The sequence below is a fragment of the Zalophus californianus genome, chromosome 5 (genome assembly GCF_009762305.2).
Source record: "Zalophus californianus isolate mZalCal1 chromosome 5, mZalCal1.pri.v2, whole genome shotgun sequence".
NCBI lineage: Eukaryota > Metazoa > Chordata > Mammalia > Carnivora > Otariidae > Zalophus > Zalophus californianus.
The window spans coordinates 119438608-119461657 of NC_045599.1; the positions used below are offsets into that span (position 1 = coordinate 119438608).

The following is a 23050-nucleotide window of genomic DNA, read 5'->3' on the forward strand; positions in this document are numbered from 1 at the left end:
TTGTGACAGACAGTACATTAGAATCCCTTCCCTGATACTTAGTCATTTTCCTCTGTGGCATGCCTATTAAAGACTATTATCCTGATGAGTCATTTTGTCATATGGTTTTCCAACAGGATTCCCTTGGGAGAATGGGAAAGGGTGGGGAGATATGACAGAGAGGTAAATAGAGTTGGAGAGCACAACAATCTGAAAGCCAGAAGCTTAGGTGTTGGATCCATCATAACTGGTCTCTGTCACTTTAGCATCTTATGTGTGAGTTATATAATCTCATATCCTCTGTTTTTCATCTGTAATTAAGAATAGCAATACCTTCTTAGAGGACTGTTGTAAGAATTAAAGAAATAAAATACAAGAAAGTATTTTTAAATATGCCAATAAATGGATGTATTTGTTTGTACCTCGAAGGCAAGGTAAAATATCGAATGCTTTCCCTATAGTTACCTACAGACCTTTCAAAAAAAATTACCTTTAGATGCACCAACAAAACATGTGTATTAGGGAAAAAGTTCTCTTGTCTATCAGTTACAAATTCCCTCAGTTATCCATTCTTTCTAGGGAAAAAAAAAAAAAGCTTTTAAAAATACTGATGGATACTGGATATTCTCCCAACCCAGAGTAGTGATTTTGCTATTTTAAAGATAATGCGGATGTTGGGATTAGACTTTCTTTAACACAGAATGTCAACACATTTTCCAAAACTGAATTTATCAGTTAAATGTAGCCAAGAGATTTAGTTTATCTAAGTGTCCTACAAAGGAGAAATAGTTTACCACTGTTTTTACAGATTGAGGCAAATCTGACATATTATTGACATATGCTATGGATTTAATTTAATACCATAGTACAGATGTGTGCTCTGATAAGTTTTTGTGAAATCTAGGCTAAGATAGAGTTGTTTCAATATTTATGGGGTTGAAAATGCAGAGTTAGCAAAGGAAGCATTTTAATTAAAACAATATTTTTCTTTATATGCTCAGAGTAAAATATAAGGGAATTCTTTTAAAGACTTACTACTTGTTTCAATATAGTTGCTGGGTTTTTAGGCACATCGAAAGAGATTTTTTTTCCAATTTTTAATTTTTTTAATTTTAATTTTTTTTAAAGATTGATTTATTTGAGAGACAGAGAGAGAGAGTGGGTGGGGAAGGGGCAGAGGGAGAAGGAGAAAGAGAATCTCAAACAGACTCCCCGCTGAGTGGAGAGCCTGACACGGGTCTCAATCTCACCACCCTGAGATCATGACATGAGCTGAAACCAAGAGCCATTTGCTTAACTGACTGAGCCACCCAGATGCCCCCAGTTTTTAAAAATCTACTAATTTTAGAATGATCAGAAATTAAAACTCAATAGTTCTGATTTTCTCTTTCTTTCACCTAAATATATGTGACCCTTTAAATTTAGCTTTTTTTTTTTATTATTGTATGTTTTAGGTATCCTAGAGATAACTTCAGTGGAAATCGGAGTTGTTGCCGTCAAAGCCATTAACAGCAACTATTATTTAGCCATGAACAAGAAGGGGAAACTCTATGGCTCAGTAAGTATTCTGCTTTAGTTTTCCAAGTCTGCTGCAGTAAATCATTACCAAGGTTTTGGACTGTTTCCCTCAGACACTGAAGAGCTTTGTTATCATTCTATTGCTAGTAAATAGAGCCACGGTGGGCTGGTCACCAGAGTTTCAAGAGCTGGCAAAGCAGCTCTTGCAACTGTGTAATTTCCTCTGTTGTTCACCCATCAGTCTACCACACAGGCTGTTGCTGGCTTTCATCAGTCAGTGCTCTGAACTGTTAACGGGTCAGACTCTCACGGAAGCATCTGGTCAGATTGGCACGGGTGCTGCAGACAACTTGGAGAAGAATCATTGAAAACAAAGATCTTAAATTGCGTAGGAAACCATACACTGTGTGTGTTTTAGAGTGCAAGATAAAACAGGGGCTTGGTATTTTGTATTCTGTTAAAATATGAGATGGGGAGGCAGATTAAAAAATTCACCATTTGTGTGTGCCTTCAATCAACTCCATAATTTTATTTACCTAGACAACAGTCATTAGTTCATTGATGCAGCTGGTATCCAGCCAATGCTTTGGGTACATACATCTCTGAGTTTCATAGCAAGGATTAAGGAATATCACTTCAAAATGTGTAAATAACCTATTTTGTTGATTAGCATAAGGACAATTTGCACTGCCTGCCCAGAGCTGGCAGCTCCCAAACTTGATCACAATCACTGGGAAAGATTTTTTGATACATTAAAGCTGTGATAAGATCTAAGAATTTGCATTTCTAACACGGTTGCAGGTGTTCCTGATGCAACACTTTGATAACCCAACTTAAGAACCACTGGTCTGATTATAGAATAGTCTTGTATTTCATTTGTATCAGGTCCACTCATAACTGGGGAGTTGGGCACGCACACTGTGGGCTAGTCCCTTTGTCCGGGGTAACTGCCTTTTGCATGGCAGGGGGAGGGAGGTGCTTAAAGGAATTTTAAAATTTTCCATTATGTGCAGCTCTGCTCATAAGCCCAGAAGAGAAATGGGCCATTTTATTATTATTATTTTTTAAAGATTTTATTTATTTGACAGAGAGAGAGAGACAGCGAGAGAGGGAACACAAGCAGGGGGAGAGGGAGAGGGAGAAGCAGGCTTCCCGCCGAGCAGGGAGCCCGACATGGGGCTTGATCCCAGGACCCTGGGATCATGTGCTGAGCGGAAGGCAGACGCTTAACGACTGAGCCACCCAGGTGCCCCAATGATGGGTCATTTTAAAAAGTGGTACCATTCAGGGGTTCACAGCATAATCACTTTTGAGGCATTTTTAAATTATTTTCTTGAATGAACATGCTTGAATCCCTCCTTAATCTACTATTATCAGAATCACTGGGTAAGAGGACCAGGTTTATATTCTTTGCAGAGATACTAATACACTTAGTCAAAACTAAAGCTTTAAAGTAAAGTCAGATCAACATGAATTTAAATTGAGAGAAAAAAAGGTAAACAATTTTAATTGCAATAAAAGATTGAAATAACTTTTAATTGATAAAGTATATCTCTTTAAAAAGGTGATGTCAGAGAAATGGAGAATTCTTAAATGAACAGTGTCATAAAAATATTTAATAACCTTTTTCTTCTATCCCAAGACAACTTGCATACTGTGCCTATGCTTCTTACTAAACTCTAAGACGTATGAATAGTTTCACGGTTTCATCATTTCTGTATCTAAAGTAGATGCCCATTGCTTTCTATCATAGCACCCCCTTTTAGTTATCTGCAATGAGATTTATCAGAAATTCTCTCATGTGTTTATTGTTGACTGTCTTCCCCCAATAAATTGTGAGCTTAAATTGGACAGGGGCTGCCTTATCCCACACTATACCCTCAGCACTCAGATCCATCCAGAGCATAGCCCCAAGACCTTTTCTTTTCTTTTTTTTTTTTGACCTTCATAAGTATGACTCGCCTAAATGCTGTAAACCCATAGATTCCTAGGTCCCTCCTCCAGAGATTCTGATACATTTGAGTTAAGGTATAAATACTAAAAAAACACCTGAGATTAGGAATCTGCTTCAGGTATACCTCACTTGAAGACATTGTTTTAGGGGCACATGGGTGGTTCAGTCAATTGAGCAAATGACTCCTGGTTTCAAGCCAGGTCATAATCTCAGGGTAATGAGTTCGAGCCTGGCATCAGGCTCCGCACTCAACGGGAGTCTGCTTGAGACTTCCGCACATGTGTTCTGTCTCTCTCTCAAATAAACAAATTTTTTTTTTTTAAAAAGAGACATTACTCTATAAATTTATTTTGGAGAGGAAAAATAAGTATCTGCTGCTACTTTTCTATACACAGCTCTGTTGCAAATATAAAATCATCTCAAATAACCCCAATCCTCCCACAGTCTCTAAACTGCACCCCCTTTATTAGAATGAATATGATTATTCACATAAAAAAATCATCTCTGTTTGAAGCCATATAGTTTTAGACAAACTATGTTTGTGATGGTTCTGATAATGTTCGAAATGATGATCTAGTTCACAGAAACCCAAATACTTAAATATACACACATTCAGGAATTGAGAATTTAGTAAAAAAAAAATTTTTAAATCCCAAGGTGAGAAAAACTGCCCGGGAGAGGCCAACTAAAAGATCCCTACAATACTCTTGGTTTGGATTGGAAAACATAGAACCAGAAGAACAAAATCCTGTATTCCTTAGCTTCTTATCTGCTTTAGTGTGGATATAAGAGAAGAGGGACATTTCTTTTTTTTTTTTTAAGATTTTATTTATTTGACAGAGAGAGACACAGCGAGAGAGGGAACACAAGCAGGGGGAGTGGGAGAGGGAGAAGCGGGCTTCCCGCGGAGCAGGGAGCCCGATGCGGGGCTCGATCCCAGGACCCTGAGATCATGACCTGAGCCGAAGGCAGATGCTTAAGGACTGAGCCACCCAGGCGCCCCTGGAGGGACATTTCTAAAGCCAGAGTTTTGAGTTAGTGGTTACTCTCCATCAGTAACTCCAGAGAAAGTGGATTTATGGAATGAAGGAAACATCAATTCTTGTCCCAAAAATCCCCTTAAAACACATGGCCACTTGAAACAAAGCCAAAGGACTATGGCTATAGAGTGGAATTTCCCAGGATCAAAGTCTCAGGTTTATACACTAAAGGCAGTGATAGTCACCATGTTTGTAATTTCTTTGATATGGTAATTCACAAAGCAAGGCATTCCATGTCCTAGTTTTCAATCATTTCTAGACCTCAGAGTAAATCTATTAAAATTCCAAGTTATGGAAAATTGTATATTATCTACCAAAATAGAGAAATCTAGTATTTGTAAAAAAGGAAAACATCCCCCCCCACCCCTCCCTGGCCTCTTGGTTATCTACAACGATTATGATTTTGTTATAAGATCTGCTTTCTTACCAATGTGGGTGTATTTATTATAGATTTATAGGTAAAGTTTGCAAACTTGGTAAGCCCAAGTTTTTTCTGTAATTCTATTTTCCCCATGAGACCCCTGGTCATTACTCTGAAAAAAAAAAAAAAAAGGATTATAACATTATTCTTTATCATTGACTCATCACAAATACTGATAGTGGAATCTTTGCTTCTTGACAATCATTCTAGGCACTTAAGCCATGTGATATTCAAAACACACCAGCTTTTTAAAAGGGCCCTAACATGTGGTTATGATGATCAATTAAAGTGAATCATGAGCCTTCAAACACAGAACCTGTTTTGTGGTTGTGAGTTCTACTCTTCTATTGTTGACACTATTGTGCATTTTGTGCACAACTTATGTACAAATCGCAACAGCAAACAAAACTCTTGAACTGAAATTCTCTGGATGGTGTGTGTCAAATGGAAGTAAGTATCATCATCACCAGAATAAAAGATCTTATTTTCCCCTTGCAGAAAGAATTTAACAATGACTGTAAGCTGAAGGAGAGGATAGAGGAAAATGGATACAATACGTACGCATCCTTCAACTGGCAACACAATGGGAGGCAAATGTACGTGGCATTGAATGGAAAAGGAGCTCCCCGGAGAGGACAGAAAACACGAAGAAAAAACACCTCAGCTCATTTTCTTCCAATGGTGGTACACTCATAGAGGAAGGCAAGGTTTGTGGATGCAGGAGAACCAAAGGTTCTTTTGCCAGGACTAGTTGGTATTCTTCATGAAGACAGTAGCTCAAAAGGCAGAGACACACCGCAGATGTCAGATGTCTGCTTGCTTGAACGAAAAGAAGTCTTTGAAGGTTTTGTACTCACTGCTGACATATGATGTTCTTTTAATTAGTTCTGTGTCATGCCTTATAATCAAGATATAGGCAGAGTTACATGGGATGGAAGTTATTCCTAAGCAAACAACATTGTGGCCGGGTTTTTGGAGAAGTTTTTGTTTCTGTTCTTGTTTTTTAACCTCTGAGCTAGAACTTAAAGGACATGGAACAATCTGTTGGATCTTCAGGAAAGTTATTTATGGAATACGAACTCATATCAAAGACTTTCATTGCTCATGCAAGCCTAATGATTCAATGAGCAGTAAGACACGCAAGCATTTACTGGAAAGCACTTGGGTCACATCATATGCACAACCAAAGGCGCTTTGGGCGTGGCATCATGGAAGAGTTGGATAAGAATTTAAAAATGTAAACATGTTAGTGTTAAACTGTTCTAACAAAACAAATAGTACGGTATGCTTGTGCATTCTGCCTTCATCCCTTTCTATTTCGTTCTAAGTTATTTATTTAATAGGATGTTAAATATCTTTTGGGGTTTTAAAGAGTATCCTCAGCAGCTGCCCTCTGATTTACCTTTTCTTTTTCTTCAGCACACCACATGCATGTTCATGACAAAGTGTTTTTAAAACTTGGCAAACACTTCAAGAATAGGAGAGGAGATAGGGAAGCAGGGTGAGAGCCCCATGTGCTATGAGTTAACTTAATATCACTCCTGCAATAAGAACCATCCACAATAAATATGACAGTGTTGTGGCATGGCTTGATGAGAGATATCTGCCATCGTTTAAAAACATCGATCACTCCTAAGGCTTCCTTTCATAAAAAAATAGACCAGAAGGCCAAATTCTTCTCTTTCAAACACCAATGGGGCTCTAAGAATATACTAAAAGAAGGAAAATTGTTAAATTTTAGTAGCCCAGCCTCATTATTTACCAACGATTTTTTGCCGTGTGTCACAGTAGTAAGTGATGAAGAGGCTGTCTGCATATGTAAGAACCCTTTATAAGTCCCACAGAGTGCATTTCCCCCAAAGGAATTATCAAGGAATTTGAAGTGTAACTCTCCCAGGGGCTTAAACTGAGCAAATATATCCTCGTATATGTGTAACCATATACTGAAACCTGTTCGAGCTGTATGATCTAGTCTTTACAAAACCAAATAAAACTTATTTTCTGTTGATTTAAAGAGCTTTGGAAGATTCCATCATGTAACCATATCAAAATTCATTTTGTTAGAGCAGGTATAGAAAACAATACATAAGAGTATACCAGTCATCATCACATTGTATTCCAGTAAATAAATACATAAGCCTTATTTGCAGTGTCTGTAGTGATTTTTTTTTAAAAAGTGTAGAAAAATACTATTTGTTTTAAATACTTTAAGTGATAACTATAAGATTATATTGATGCTGCAGTTTTATCTTCATATTTCTTATTTCAAAAAGGTCTGTTTATTTTTATTGTTCGGACACAGTATTTTGGTACAAGGGAAAGAGTCACTAAATGTGTCTTTTTACTAAAGTTTAACAAAGGCTGGTGTTTTGTGATCCTCTTTTATAACTTAATTGTGTCAATGCTTAACCAGCACTTCCAGTTAATCTGTTATTTAAGAATTAGGTTTATTAAGAAACTTTCCCATAAAGTTATCCCATAAAAGATCTTATTTTTTTTTTCATTCCTTAAAAAAGTTGGGATTTCAAAAGATACACATTTGAGGCAGAGAGTTTTGGCTTATGGCTAAAGTTGCATTTGATGGCACTTGGCTTCCAACTTGCTTCTTAACAAATCAGATTCTAAAAGTGTTTAATTTTTGTGGTTGGAATCTGCATGTGAAAATGTAATTGGTAACTGAGTCTGAGACCTATAATGTAATGTATTGCTATCAGAACTAGATTATCTTTGTTCTTTTATTTTAAAATAATAATTGCACCTGACACACGAACACAGACCACCCAAAACCAAAATTAAATGTTGGTGAGACAAATATAGGATTAGATGACTGCATGAACAGCAAACAGGGCACAAACTGGATTCGTATTTCACATAGCCATTTAGATTACCAAGGAGACTATGTGTAAACAGGCATCATTATCGGACTCCAAACACTAAAACAGCTTCTAGCAAAATATATCAAAGCTTGCAGAAGCCAAAAATAGAAAACATCTCCCTCACCCCCACCCACACCCCAACACCGCACACACACACACACACACACACACACACAGATAAGGACAAAAACAGTCTGGTAAGGAGAAAGGAGATTCTCCTGCATTTAAAAACGGCATCTTGCTTGATATTGAAATAGAATTCTGGTCCCCTTTGCAGCTGGATTGTGCTACTGAAGAAAAGGCACTTCCAGCCCTGAATATTGTATGTTAAAAAAAAAAAAAAATCATGATGATTTTGGGAGCTCAACCTCTGCGGGAAGTGTGGCCCCTGGCCATGATGTAAAGGTGTGTCAGCCACAAATGTGTGTCCATCTGAGTGTTGGTTCTGAGGAGACTCCTCATAAAGATATAGAATCCCTCCCTCCTCCTACCTCCCAAAAGGCTGAACAGTGTATAGTATGTTACATTTAAATAAATCAATAAAAATGCTGGGAAAAGAAAATAAAAATATTGTCCTTGTTTGTTTTATTAGCCTATACATAACTACACCTGGTAATAAAAAAAAAGAAGCTCAAGTGCTCTATGCATGGCAGGATGTGGTTAAATACTCCACAGTCCCAAACAACAACAAAAGAAAAAAAAATCACTCAAACATTTGTAAGTTTTCTTTAATGTTTTACATGTGTGAGTCAGCTACCCTTACTCTAATAACAACCAAATGCTTTAGATTTTTCCTAAGTTTTCAGGTCCACCTAGTTTACACAGTGGATAAAGAAAGATGAATTGAAAACAAGGATGGCTTGTGAAACAATGAAAGACTTTTGGAGGAAAGCCAGGAGGCTGCAAACTCTGATTTCAAGAGGAGAGAGTAGGCCAATGAATTTGATTTGAGAATTAGAGAGAGAAAAGTATATAGTTATGCAAGCTGGGTCCAGGGCCCAAGCAAGGTTTTGGACACTATCCAAATTGATCAGTATTAACGCTGCAAAATTCCAATAATTTGGATGTTGTTAATTCAGGATTTATGATTATTCAGCAAAAATAAAATTTACCTTTTCCTTATCAGTGAAGGCTCTAGCTGGTCCAAACTTTGTTTAAATAAACATATCTTAGGAAACCAAGAAATACTTACAATACGTGGTGCATTAGAAGTAACCCATTTAAGGGTTGCCTGGGTGGCTCAGTTGTTAAGCTGACCCTGCCTTCGGCTCGGGTCATGATCCCAGGGTCTTGGGATCGAGCCTTGCATTGAGCCCCGCATCGGGCTCCCTGCTCCGCGGGAAGCCTGCTTCTTCCTCTCCCACTCCCCCTGCTTGTGTTCCCTCTCTCTCTCTCTGTCAAAAAATAAATAAAATCTTAAAAAAAAAAAGAAGTAACCCACTTAATGCAAATACCATGTTGATTAAGAATTCTTATATATTTCACTCAACAGGACTTTTGCAACTTAAGCAAAGCAGTTAAGAAAAAAAGGGGAGTATCTTTTAAGGATACTGGAAAGAAATGGGCAGGTCTGAATTCCACCAGAACTGGGACATGAAGCAACTAAACTCTGCCTCCTCCCAGCACTCATTTCTTCTTAACCCGACTGGCTTTATTTGCTAGGCCCCTGCTTGCCACCAATTTACATCTTTACAACTCTAAAAACCCAAAACCTCTTTTTCTCAAGATCCCCAGATGGAAACATCCTAGGTGTGACTGTTATTGGCCAGGAGTGGATAGCATCCCAACCTCTAGAGCAAACAGGCTGACAAGCCATAAGGATATTGGGATTGGCCAGGTTTCAGTCACATGACCACAGAGCTACAAGGTACAGATTTTGACAGCCCACACACTTGAAGAAATGAAGAACAGTGTACCAAGGAAGGGCAGTGCTGGACAGATCAAAAACAAATATGGTTCTTAGTTACATCTATTTAAATGAGACCGCTGCATGGAGCACTGGGTGTTATACGCAAACCATGAATCATGGAACACTACATCAAAAACTAATGATGTCATGTATGGTGATTAACATAACATAATAATAAAAAATAAATAAAAATAAATAAGACCACTGACTTAAACATACACCCTTTTTCAAAACACATATCGTCTACTCTTACATTTTTCGCTAATTCTAATTAGCCTTCAGCTAATTTGTTCAAGTCAGAGACATCTCAAGATGTTTTTCTTTTATGTATTTTTTATAAGGGAAAGATTGTATTTGTTTTGTTTTGTTGTGTTTTGTTTTGTTTTAAAGCCAAGAGAAGGGCTCTGAATGTAGCCAGGATCACTATAATTCTGCAAACTTTATGGAATAATAATCGAGATGAATGCAAGTTTTCACTAAATCAAAAGGTAATACTGCTAAATATCAACCTATACCATAACGACGTCAAAAGTATTTCTTTACCTCAAAAGTGTGTACCAGTATTTTCAAGTATATCAACATGTAGACAAAATCTGCAACTCAAATGCCATTCATTTTTTTAAATGTAGAATAAAAAAGAAAGAAAAAGAAAAAAACCCGCTTTATGTCTTTTACTATGTCTTGTATACATTCACAATGAGACAAAAGAAAACTTTGTAACATGCATTTCTCTTTCGCTGATTAGAATAAAACACAAAATGCCCTTGCAAGTGAATAATCTACTGAAAACACCTTTACAAACGCCATGTATTAGTTAAAATGGAATAATCATGATCAAACTAATGAGATCAAAGGAATTGGTCTCATTCCTAAGTGGCTAATAATGAATATTTCCATGTGGCTGCTGCACGGTATCAGCTAAGGGCAACAATTCTATACCCAAAGACAACAGCCATATGTCAACCATATATGCATGTGGCATGTATTATCTTACACATTTTTATTATCCTCCACAAAAGAGCCTATGTTCATTTTTTAATATAGGCAATTGCATCCTCTAGAGATGAGCACAGCAAATGAAGAATCAAAACATCCCATGTTCCTCATTACAACTGTAAATTGAACATATGCCTTCGTACAACTTAGGCAGTGACCCCAGCTGTAGAATAACCAACTACAGTGAGGTCTTAACCCTCCTAAAGTTTGTTTTTAATTACCTTATACACATTGTAAATGACTAAATAATCTTACAATTTTCTAAATTAGTTATCATTTCTGTGCTCAATTTAAGCAGCTGACAATGCAAATATTCCCAGGTCTTTCAAGGAGCAGTAAATTAAAATCAGTGTTTCATAGGTATTATAAATTTAAAAAAAGACTGTTTTTTATGGTTTTCAGGTTAGAGGTCGCTTATCAATTCAATTCAACAACAACAACAAAAAATATTTTAACATCTGGTATTTAACCACCAGACTTTTCCATACCCATTTTTTTCAGTGACATGATCAATACGTTCAGACACTAATAGTATTTAAGCCAATATCTGTAAAACCAATATAAGAAAAAAATCTGATTTTTAGGGAGCTTTCCAACTAACAAAAGAAAAACACTGAAAAATGACATTGCGAATAAGTTACAAACAATAACTTGTTTTCCTGATAAATTGATATTAAGTATAAAATGCATTTTATGATGCAAGCTTACACTCATGCAGGAAACAAATGAAATTTAATAGTATTTTTAATACTATTTTTAAAGTCAGGTTGGACAATTTTCCTTTTCATCTTACCCTTGGAAAGTTCTGCATTCCGTCCTCTAAAATCTCCTCAGAAATAGGCAAATCACCACATATCAACTGCAACATCCCCATTCTTAACTCCAGGTGATATTAAATAGCTATGTGAAATCTATTTTCTTATTAAACTCACAAGAAAAGAGACTTTATTTAGACCCATACCCGCCTTCAGCTGCTTCAAACAAGTAAAGATGCCATAGTAATGTTAGTAGAGATTGTTGGAGGCCTCTAGTATTGGGTGCCTGGAATTGTTATTTTCACCTTTCTGGTTTTATTTATTTTTTTTCATTTCTATTTCTCTCTATGGTTAGAAATATTTGCAGATGTAATTAGTTAAGACCAAGTCAAACTAGAGTGGACCCCTAATCTAGCATGGCTTGTGTCCTGATAAAAATCAGAAACTTGGACACAGACATGCACACAGAGAGAACACCATATGAACACAAAGACAGAGATTGGGGTGAGGAATCTACAAGCCAAGCAACACCAATGATCACTGGCCAACCACCAAAAGCTCTTCACTCACAGCCCTCAGAAGGAACCAACCCTGCCAATACCTTCATTTCAGACTTCTAGCCTTCTGTACAGTGAGACTCTGAAATTCTTAAATCCACCCAGTTTGTGATACTTTATTATGATAGCCCTGGGAAACTAGTACAGAGTGTGTAACACGTAAGACCCACAGAATTCACAGTTAGGAGGATGTATGACACATCTGGAATCAGAATGCTTTCATGTGAATACACAGAACTGTTTGACACCAACCTTCATATCAAACAACCTTAACCAACTCCTAATCCATGTCACTGCACAGTTTAATGTACAGTTTTGCTCAGTAAATCTTTACTTAACCCATAGATTTTTGGAGTATCCCCACAATGTCATACTTTCCCCCTAAATTTTGTAGTTTGCTCAATGGCCCCAAATATGATAAGATTCCAGAAACGACACTTGACCAAAGTCTCAACATGCTAGTTAGATGAAACTGATGTAAGCCAGAAAACTTAGTGAAGAACAGACATACTTTCAGGAGTTCTGTTATTTTTAAATCTTGACCTTCCTTGTTTACTAAAGGAACAACAAAAAACAATCAAGTTAGGACATACAAATACAAATCTACATATGGTAGCCCCCATTAATTCCTGATAACTTATGACAATTTTAGGAATTAACATCCCAATTATTTTATGTGAAATATTTATAATTAGACTATAAAAGAGACAGGACTATAAAATAATGGAATTGGCTAATATATTAAAATTTATACATTTAATGAATATTGCCCACTTTGGAGAACATTAGACCATATTTATATTAATAATATTCTTCATCTTAGAAACCAAATGTTCTCAGTTCCCACCTCCTTTCAAGGGCATGATTTGATGCAAGTCACTTTCTATTCCACCCCATCCATAGCAGGTTACACCAGAGATAGGTACCTGTGCTCACACTGATTTACAATCCTAGCTTCCATCTTTGCAGTCTTAATTTTCCCAGTAGAATTACACAATTAGCTTTTGAGTCCAAATATATCACTGAATTGGTGCCTATGATCCTACAGTGATGCAACCATAAAATGGGTAGCTAATAAGGGTTCCCCCTTCTCCAAAAACCTTAATAAATCCATCCGGAACCAACAATGTATAAAACAAGGAAATGTTTGTGTTATGTACCCAAAAAACTACAAGGATCTTCTGTAAATACAGTCACATTTGCCAAACCGTTTCTCCTAATTTGTTTATTCCTCCTCCTTTGATCATTTACCATCTGAACTTCCATCTTCTTATGTACATCTAGCAATCAAATAAGCAAGAAGCCAGCATCAAAACAGACATCTGCTATGGAAAAAAATGACTCCAGGATAACCCAATGCTAAGTCAGTGCTGCACAAAACCACAGGGGCACTCAACATTCACAATATCACAGTTTGTTTCCAGGATACAACGTAGCCCCATCACGGGAAACCTTGTTCAAGATTTGTCTCTTGTATCAAATGCAGTAAATTAGCTGAAAGGTTGAGCTCTCTCATTCTGCTTTCATACCCTAACTTTATAATTGATTAAGACTGAAGTTCAGTTTCTTTACCAGAGCTCAGTGTGAGGTAACGAATGCAGGTCTCCTGATTCCAAAATCACTTTTCCCTCCATTATATGGACACTTTGCCAAGAAAGAAAGAAAGAAATGAGGACCACACCATTTACAGCCCAATGTTTTGTTTTGTTTCAATGTACTTCGAAGGATAATGAAGGTGTTTCCTTTAGTGACACATCTCTCTTAATGGATGTTTTTTTGAGAAGAATAGCATACACTTTTGAATCAGAGAGAGATCATTTTTTTAAATTGATTTTTATTTATTTATTTTGACAGACAGAGAGAGACAGAGAGAGAATGAGCACAAGCAGGGGAGTGGGAGATGGAGAAGCAGTCTCCCCGCTGAGCAGGGAGCCAGATGCGGGGCTCGATCCCAGGACCCTGGGATCATGACCTGAGCTGAAGGCAGATACTTAACTAACTGAGCCACCCAGGCGCCCCAAGAGAGATCATTTTTAATCCTAGCTCTTCCACTCTCTGGCAGTTCACTTTTGTGAACTCACAAAAGTTATCCCATTTAAGATAAAAATGAATGAACAAAAAACTTGAATAATAATTCCTAACATTTGGAACACTGGCAAGGATTGAATATTCACATTTGTTAACTGTTTTGTATAATGACTGGCAAGGAATAAGTGCTCAATACATGTTGAATTTCTGCCCTCTCATTGGTCAATTGTTAATATTTATAAAACATTTCCTAATGTGCTAAAATAATGACTGGGTCGCTTTCAAAATCTCCATATTTACTCAAGAAGATTACGTCACTACACAGATTTCAGGTTTAATTCATGTATTATTTCGTTCTTCTCCAGAAAACCTTTTTCTGACTATTGACTAGATCATCAGGGTATATTAAAATCATGCTTCTCTCAGCACTGTTGATTCCTGGGCTCTGGACCAGCTGGTTTTGAAATATATTATTCTCACCTGAAAAAAAATGGGCTTTCTGAGGCATCAGAGTGAAGGAGGCACAGATAATAAAAAAGAACATAAGCATGAACATAGCTTTCTTACTTCAGATATGGAGGTGCCATCGTCTATGGAAAGTTTGGTTTGAGAATGAAGAGGGATTGATATTTTAAAATATTCACTCAGAAGAATAAACACCATGAGCACAAGGGTTTCCAGTAAAATTATAGATGCTTTAGTATAGCACTGTTTTAGCAGTATTTCAGCTTTTCTTCCACAACTAATACAAAGCCTCACTCTCCTAGAAAGTGAAAGTGGTAACTATCCAACCCACAGTGAATAGGGGGTACAAAAAAACACACAAAATATTTTTCGTATCTCCACTGTGTAACCACCTGCTTTCTGTTACATGTTTAATCCTTTTGCAAATAAATTGGGAAATGAGGGAAACTATGCCTATCTATCCTCTTTGTTTCCAAGCAAATTGGTTAGCTTTTGGAATACTGCATACTTAATGGGTGGTACACCTGCCCAGATCCCCTTTTCAGGACCTAAGCACTCATTCCCTAGGTGCTAAAAGCAAGTTGCTTGCTTCCCCTGGGCCCTGCTGTGGCAGCCAACATCCAAAGACAGCTCAATGTCAAGTATAAAAGCCTGTCCCCTTGCTCAGTTGGGAATAAGGGTCATCCCTTATTTGACGGGTCATCCCTGTGGGATCAGCTGAGACATCTGTTGTGACTTCATCTCAGATCAACTTTTCTTCCCTTTGCCTAGAGCTGTTTACTTCACCTCTCACAGGTGTTCATTCTAAGAGCACTCCCCCATAAACTTCCTACATGCAAATCTCCATCACAGAGTCTGTTTCCTTTGGAACTAGTTCTAAGACTTCCTGTCAAGTATAGTTTGTTTGTTTTTAAGGTAGGGACTATTTGATAAAACTGTAGCAAAACAACTAGCCCTTCTTCTGAATGATGGTTGCCTCTGTTTTTAACTTAAATAACATGTGAGTTTAATAAGTCCACTGGAGAAACCTAAGGACACACACATACAACACTTCCTAGGAGCAAACTGATGAGGAAAGCAGCAATTTTTAGGACTAGCTGGGACAGTGCCAACAGCATAAGCAATTAAGAATGGGTTTGCCAATATAGTTCCAGGATATGAACTAGAGGCCCATGGGCACTAAGCTAAGTGCCAAAATCATGCAGAGGCAAAATGACAATTGTCTAAAAATCCTTCCTTTTTTATTTTATGAAAGAGCCAGCACAGACAACCTATGATAGATACAGTTCTGTTGTGGAAAACCGAAAGGTTAGAAAAGTATACTCAGACATTTTTAAAGGAATATTCCTTAATGGTTCCTTACAGGAAAAAAAAAAAAAGTCAGGATAAAATGAGAGATGTGTAAGTATATGAACTTCACTATAAGAGAGTTCATTTCAGTTTACCATGAGTCCAGAAAGCAAAGGATACTATTTTCAAAACTAAGAAAAGTTCCAGATCAGCCCCTCCAAACAGTTTCTAAGTATTTGTATTTTGGTAAGGAAAATCACTGATAACAATTTGCTATTATTTTTTCCCCAATGTGCTATGTTGAAATTCCATTACAGAGAGCCTCAAACATCATTATGCAGGACAATTCCCTATTATTATGTTGGAAATGGAACTTAATTTTAGGTTTTCAATTCCAAGTCCTAAGTGGGAACTAAATGTCACAGAACAAAATGTCACGCGATGAGATTGGATACTCAAATATGTGACAGTAACCAGATGTTTCCCTAACAATTACCACATAGCAAAAGCCAGTCAAAGAAATGAGGTACAATGCTTCTCACAAGTCAGCGGGCTTCCACATTGTTATGTGGCATGCTGGTATTTGCCAGTTTATATTCTGATGAGCACACCCTGGATGCCTCTGAAGAAATACAGAATATAAAATGTGGTTATTTCTGTGAAAGACTTTTTCAAAGAAATTACTCAAAAAAGTCTCAAACAGGGCAACTCATAGTATGGACAATAAAATCCAGGTTCTCATTAAAATATGAAGCAAACAGAAATAGGTTCCTAATCATTCAACTAAAATCCTTCTCACCATCATCCCTGCCCTAAACACTCTCCCATTAACTACTTTGCCATTGGTGAGGCATGAGAAAAAGCAAAAAGAAGTGGGATTTAGGAGACATATGTTCAGCTCAGAGATGAAGAAACAAAATTAGAGCAGACCAAAGAACGTGCTGCCCTCCACCTTGGATACTATTTATGTCCAGATCCTGAGTCTCAGTCCTTGGACTGGCCTCAACATTAACATAAAATTGCAAGTTTCAGGGAGCAAGTGATTTGTTTTAGGAATGATATCCCTCTAGCCTCTTGATATACAGTTTTAACACTGTGGGAAAGTGGTGGCCAGTAGTGAAACCAAAGATGAAAAGCAGAAACATTCTTCAAGTCCAATGGAGATAGATACCTAAACCTCCATGAGACAAGGGTAAATATTAGTTTAAGGGATTTATTAGTTTAATGGATTCGAGAAAATATTTCAATAACCCAAGTCAGAAATAGGATATAGGGAACACAAAGCATTGGATGTAAAAACAAACTTAGATTAAAACAAGTCTTAGAGATAGTCATACGGTATAACAATTTTACCCAAGAAAACATAAAATATATTTAATTCACCTTATATGTGCAATGTTTCTTTTCTGGAGGTTCTCAAGGATTATATAAACTAGTATATTTGTATTAATATGTATGAGTTTAACACAGGGCAGGATAACAACTTTGGAAGTGTTCAAATTCTAAAATGTATCCTTAAAAACTTTTTCAAAAACCTCACTCTTCATTATATCTAAGATATTCCTGGGCAGCTAAAACACAATACAGTATATATTGGGTGTTCTTTTTTTTTAATTCTGAGTTTGTTAGCAAGCCTTAAAATATAAAAGTATATAGCGTCCCTCTTTGTCTACTTTCACAAAAATAATCTTTGATGAAATTTGCATTTGTCTTCAGCAGTCTTGGTATGCAAAACTCAAGAAACAGGTGACTCCATCAATTTGGAGAGAAAAAGGCCCAGATTTTTCTGTGATTTCATACAAATTTTAACTTGGTACATTTGTTTTAACTGCTGGATGGCATTCCATTTTATGAAAATAATATTATTCATTTATTCATCTATCCTCAAACCAATGCACATATAAGGTTGTTTCTAAATTTTTATAACCACTGATGCAGTGAAACATCTCATACACGTCCCTTGCTGTCCAAGGTCAAAAGGCCTCTTCAGTGTGTAATTAGAGATGGACTCTAGGGTTTTATCACCTTTGAACTTTCCCACATATTGTCAAGTTGCTCTCTAGAAGAAAAACTTTTCATTTTAACATGGTTCGTGTTTTCATGTCATTTTCAAGAGATTCTTCCCCATCTTAATGTTATAAAGCTTTTCTTATAATTTTTTCTAAAGGTTTTGAAGATTTCTTTCATATTTAGATTTTCAATTCATGTGAAATTTATATTTGTTATAGTGTAGGATATGGATAAAATTTTATATGGACAGCAATTGGTATCCCTATTTATTTTCAGGTCCACCCTTGTCATATATATATATACATATATATATATATATATATATACATATATATTTTTTCATCCAAACCAAAAAGTTTTCGAAATTAAAGGGGGAATTGCTAACTAATAATGCTCAGACAACAAGCATAAGCAAAAATTGTCCCAGGCAAACTGGGACATACAGTTATTTTACTCATAAACCAAATTCAAATATGTGTGTGGGTCTATTTTTTGACTACTTGGTTTCCTCTGTTAAATCTTATCTATTCCTACAGCTGCAACATACAATTTTAGGGATGAGTTTATAATGCCAGTTAGTTTCAGGCCAGTTTTAACAAAATGTTAAGAAAGACATGATCTTACAGTATAAAACTATTTCATATAAAGTTCAGATGGGGTGGGGGGCGCCTGGGTGGGTCAGTTCGTTAAGTGTCTACCTTCAGCTCAGGTCATGTTCTTGGGATCCTGAGATCGAGCCCCAAATTGGGCTCCCTGATCAGCAGGGAGTCTACTTCTCACTCTGCCCCTCCCTCTGCTTATGTGTGCTCTTTCTCTCTCTCTATCTCAAATAAATAAATAAAGTCTTAAAAAAAATAAAGTTCAGATTGGGAATGGTTATTTTCAGCACATAACCCTGAGAAAGATTAATATGTAGAATATATCAAGAACTCCTACAAATTTCTATGAAAATAAAGAAACCACTTCACATCCATCAAATTAGGAAAAATTGGAAATTCTGGTTACACTAAGTGTTGGAGAAGATTTGGTGAAACGGATAATAGAGGAAAAAAGGAGAACAATCTCCTCACCTTCTTCATCAGAAATGTTCCAAAATGTTTCATGGCCCTTTTTATTTTACGTGAGTTTTCAAATCAACTCATCTTGTTCCTCTGAAAACAGGTTTCATCTGAGTAGTTTTTCTGCTCTCAACTGGCCACATCACAGTTTATTGCTGAGGAGAGTACCAGTGAATTTAAATTATTGACAATGTTGCTTTATTGCACCAAGGGATACATGTGCTTTACTACACTAAGAAATACAGATACGGCACCATGACTGCCGTGGTAGAAAGATGTGGGGGGAACTGTGATGTGAGTGACAGAGTTCAGGTGCCTCAAGCTGTCCTTTAGGATCATGGTGGTCATTATTTTTGAAACCCTTAAACTTATATTTTGAGATACTTAAGATTTCACATGCAGTTGTAAAAAATAATAGAGCAAGAGCCTGTGAATCTTTGAACTAATTTCTCCCAATGGTAACATCTTGCAAAACTGTAATGCAATATCACAACCAGGATAGTGGGATGAAGAGAGTCAACATATAAGACATTCTCATTACCACAAGCCTCCCTTATAATGTTGTTTATAGCCACACCCACTTCCTTCTCACCCCCTGCCCTTAACATCTGGCAACCATTAATCTGTTTTCTATTTCTGTGGTTTTGTCATTTCAAGAATGTGATATAATGAAATCATATAGCATGTAACCTTTTGGAAGCAAGGAAAAGCAAGAGAGGGGGTAGGGAAGGAGAAGAGAAATAGGAAGGATCATTTTGGGATTTTGACTGAACTGCTAAAAATGCATAGCCTAATTAGGGGGAATTTATTTTTCATCAATTGTCTCCTCTTGTTTCAACAGGTTTCTACCTCTTCTCGTGCATTTAGGTTTCCTCCTTTGTAATTGCATCCCTGCCAACTGTTCTGACAAATTTGTGAAGGGAACAGTCTGATATTCTAAACTCAAGTAGCAGAGCCCTTCCAGGTGTACTCCTAAATCTAAATGGTGAAATAACCACTATTTCAATGAATGTGCTGGTTACTATTTCTTTCACTTGCCACCTTGTGATCTAGACTCAGTAACTGAGAATTTCTTTCTTGCTCAAACTCTGAACATGCCTTTTACCATTTCCTCCACGCTCACTCATCTCCACCACATTGTTCTCACTGCTTCTCAAATACACAGGCATGAGGGCACTTCAGGACCTTTGTGCTTGCTGGTCCTCCTTTGTGGGACTCTTTGTGCAAGGTACCTATATGGCTAACTCGCTCATTTCAATCAGGTCTCTGCTTAAATGTTACTTTTCAGAAAGGCCACTCCTAACTATTCTACATAAAATATTTTTGTACATGGATTCACTTTTATGCATGGCACTTAATACAATCGAACATATTGTATATTTGTGTGTTTATTCTCCACTGGCATTTAAAGTCCATAAGAACAGATTCCTTTTGTTTACAGTTATATCCCCAAAACTTAGACTAGCTCCTGGCATATAGTTAGCAAGCAAACATTCGTTGGGCAAATTAACAAATAAATGATAAAAGGAATTTTCACCCCTTCGGATTCCTGTATATCCCTAGTGATGGGGCCCAGGGAGATCTTACTCCTGCGTATTTTTAAGGTAGGAATTCAGAGAAAAAGTTTGGAAAAAAATCACAGAATTAACAGCAAAGCAAAGAAGAGAACCCAAGCTTCAGGATCCAAAGCTTAAACTCAAGCTCTCCATGAATTCTGACACTTCTCTACTTTTACATTATTATCTAAATGTTATTATCTGAAATTCTTGCATCTGTTCAGCCCACTAGAAATTTCACAGACAGAACTTTTTTTAACATAAAATTTATAGCAGGAGTTGGCTTCCTCAAATCAGGTCTAAATTACCCCAAGAACAAGCCTTTCCCCATAGTATTTTGGCATTTCCCCTCCTGGCTCCAGTCAGATCCCAGAAGCCAAAAGGTGTTCCAAAGTGAAAAGTAACAGGAAGGAAAAATTAACCAAACTCTTGAAGCTCCAAAACTAGTGGTTTCAAGTTGCATTTGCATTTTTGTATGGATCAGTCATGAGAAATGAAGGGGAAGGGTTATTATTCAGTCTGAGCATTCAGGTTTGAGATAATTTTTTTTTTTTTGTTAAGTTTACTTGGAGTTTCTTTGTTTAAATCTCCCTGGTGTCTTGCTGACAATTCATTTTTAACAAGGTCCTCCTTCATATATATTTAGATAATTTTCTTAACAGGAGCCAGAACACATTTAACACAATCAGGATGGACCTAATTAAATGGAGGACAGATGTCGATCTTTCCATAATACATAGAAAAGTTGTAAGATTTCTTTTTAATTGAGCATGAAATATGCAACAAATCTGTTGTCACATATGTAGAATTGCATATTCAATAAGTATATGTGATAGTGTATACATACATATACAACAGTTTTCAAAGATACAGGAAAATAAAAAATAAACACTTGTAGAAAATATTTTACATGTGTTGTTATACAGGTCAGCCTAAAACCAAACTTACCAAGTTTGAGAAAGAACTACCTTCCATTCTTTCCAGTAATATAAAAGTACATTCACTGTACAATGATGAAAATCATTATCATGTCTTGCCTCATCTCATTATTGAACCCCTCCATGCCCAAGGTAAAGTAACAACAAATTTTTTCATAAACTATTTCACAGGTTTATTAAAGAACTGGCCTGAACAATCTCAGTGTAGTTGAGACTATATGGGTATTGGATCTGACATAACCTGCATTCAAATTTTGACTTAGTCATTTAGCTGAATTTAAAGGAAATTTACTTATGATAAAATAGGGATTGTAATTCTCCCCTGGAAGGTTATTATAAAGATCTGAAACAATGCATACAAAGCTCCTAGCACAGCTTCTGGCTTCCAGAAAATGCTCAAGAAATGCAAAACCAACTGACGTGACCCCTAAATTTCTCAAGCCTGGCTTCAGAGTAATGACAAAAATTCATTTAAAAAAAATGAAATTCACAATTCCATGACTGATCACTCATTTTTCTGAGGTTTTCCCTCTCACCTCTTTTCATATGGCTATTTCTTCTCCTGTGTTGGAATTACAGCCTAAATATAATTTTATAGTTTTTTTTTAAAGCCTATGATTTAAGAAGTAGGAGAAGAAGAAACGAAGAAACACAGGAAAAGAAAATCCCTTTGGGGGAGTTACTGTTGTTTGATGGTCTCAAAGTCTGGTTGGCCAAGTATCTTCACATTTATACTCACACTCAGTTGGAATTTTCTTTTTCTTTCTAAGCAAATGACCACTGTGATCTAATACCACGGTCCTCAACCTGGGATAGTGGAGAGGAAAATTGTATGTATGCATCAACTGTGAAAAAGTTTGTGAATTCTTCATCTCTTCATGCTGCATTAACAATCAGTAGATTAATTCATAGGATCTCAAAAGTGGAATGTACAAAATTATCTGTGTGATGCGTGAAAAACTGTTAGATATTTTAAGTGAAAAAGTAAACAAAAACTAAACTTTCATAAAATCCAACAAATGCATGGACACTGTTGACCTTGGAGTCCTTTTGGCTGTGATCACTCACTAGGTGAGATACCTTGAGCAAAGAGCAAGGCAGACAGTGAGACCCTCCAGACTTGTTTGCTTTCCGCATGTTAGCATATAGTGGACTTTACATGTGGCCAACTAAGCAGATTTATTAGGTTATATTAGCCAGTTGTAATTCAACTAGCCCTAACAAGATGAGCTGGACAACAGACTTTAAAAGATTTCCATAAATATTCAGAATAAAGATAACCTTACTCATAGAAGCACAAGCAAACAATAATAGAAGTACTTCTTTTCCTAGACCAAGCTTTAGCTTTATCACAAGGTTCAAAACAGTAACTGTGCAACCCAACTTGACACGGAAAGATGGCATACAGTTGTTGAAAATAAAAAGTCCAGGGCGCCTGGGTGGCTCAGTTGGTTAGGCGACTGCCTTCGGCTCAGGTCATGATCCTGGAGTCCCGGGATCAAGTCCCGCATCAGGCTCCCTGCTCAGCAGGGAGTCTGCTTCTCCCTCTGACCCTCCGCCCTCTCATGCTCGCTCGCTCGCTCTCTCTCATTCTCTCTCTCAAATAAATAAATAAAATCTTAAAAAAAAAAAGAAAAGAAAAAGTCCATTTCTCCAAAGTAAAATATAAAGTCTATTTTTCCAAAGTAAAATTTCATCAA

General features: G+C 36.7%; 1 protein-coding gene across 1 annotated transcript in view; it reads left to right on the top strand.

Annotated features, from left to right (window-relative positions):
* The window catches only part of FGF10 (fibroblast growth factor 10), an 83444-nt gene extending 75109 nt beyond the window's left edge, over nucleotides 1-8335 (top strand). The window contains exons 2-3 of the mRNA XM_027607113.2: nucleotides 1434-1537; nucleotides 5411-8335. Of these exons, the coding sequence (XP_027462914.1) occupies nucleotides 1434-1537; nucleotides 5411-5608 (302 nt within the window). The 3' untranslated portion in view covers nucleotides 5609-8335. The remainder of the gene's footprint in view (nucleotides 1-1433; nucleotides 1538-5410) is intronic.
* The last annotated feature ends 14715 nt before the right edge of the window (nucleotides 8336-23050 follow it).